The sequence below is a fragment of the Charadrius vociferus genome, unplaced genomic scaffold (genome assembly GCF_000708025.1).
Source record: "Charadrius vociferus isolate BGI_N301 unplaced genomic scaffold, ASM70802v2 scaffold398, whole genome shotgun sequence".
NCBI lineage: Eukaryota > Metazoa > Chordata > Aves > Charadriiformes > Charadriidae > Charadrius > Charadrius vociferus.
The window spans coordinates 964,976-965,967 of NW_009649571.1; the positions used below are offsets into that span (position 1 = coordinate 964,976).

A 992-nucleotide genomic window follows, 5' to 3' on the forward strand; every position below is an offset into this window, starting at 1 on the left:
CCCTCAAGCCATCCCATGGGGCATAAGCACAGGGCCCCAAGTGGAGCGGCAGAGAACGGGCACAGCTCAATGCCTTTGTGAATGTGTAGTGGCCTGGGACAGGGTGGTTGGGGACGGACGGGAAAAAAACAAGAATCCTCCAAAACGAGGATAAAGTGGAGCTTTCCTCAAGGGCCTGCGGAGGAAATGGGCTGCGTGTCTGCTCGCAACCGAGGGACTGGTGCGGTGGCTTGGCATGGCTACAAGGACTCGGGCGCACGGTGGCTTGGCCGCTGAGATGAAAGCTTTGGCAAATAACTTACAGAGAAGGAGGGGGGAGCAGTCCAGGGACCTGTCCTTGCCTCTCGTGCCAGGCAGGCAACCCAGTGCAACACCAGGCACCTCCAGAGCTCCTCGTGCCGCTGCCACCAGCCGTGGTGTGATGGGGAGGGCGTCGCTCCATCCGTGCCTCTTGGGAGGCGCAGGGAGAGAGGAAGGAGGAGGTGCCCAGGGAAGGAGTTCGGTGGGATACTCGATGCACAGCGGGGACACCCGCCACAGGATGGGGGGAGCCGGAGCCCCTGTATGTGCTGGTGGACATGCTCCCCATCTCAGCGTCCCTTTCCCTGGGCACCAGCAGGGCGTTGGGGGTTGCCACCAGGTCCCAGCATCCCCACCACCCCCAGCCAGTGCCATTGAGGATGCTGGTCCCACGTCCTTGGCCACGGCGAGCATCAGAGCATCCCCAGGCTGTGCCGCTGGCAAAGAAGGGACCAGGGACCGGCCACAGTGCAGCACCGTCCTCTCCCACCTGCAGGCCGCCCTGCTGCTGGGAGGTGCGGGCAGGGTTGCGGGGCTCACATGATGGTGCAGGAAGACAGCGGGTTTCGGATGTGGCAGGTGCAGGCAGCCCCGCAGTACTGGCGAAAGGTCTGGTAGCAGCTGCGGTCGGTGTCGCTGCTCCATTGGACAGGGTTGGGGGGCAGGGCATCGGCCGGCATCCTGGTTGTGGT

At 63.9% G+C, this 992-nt stretch overlaps 1 protein-coding gene across 1 annotated transcript in view; it reads right to left on the reverse strand.

Moving 5' to 3' along the window:
• Window positions 1-836: 836 nt before the first annotated feature.
• The window catches only part of RNF208 (ring finger protein 208), a 732-nt gene continuing 576 nt past the window's right edge, over window positions 837-992 (reverse strand). The window contains exon 2 of the mRNA XM_009890314.1: window positions 837-981. Within this exon, the coding sequence (XP_009888616.1) occupies window positions 837-981 (145 nt within the window). The remainder of the gene's footprint in view (window positions 982-992) is intronic.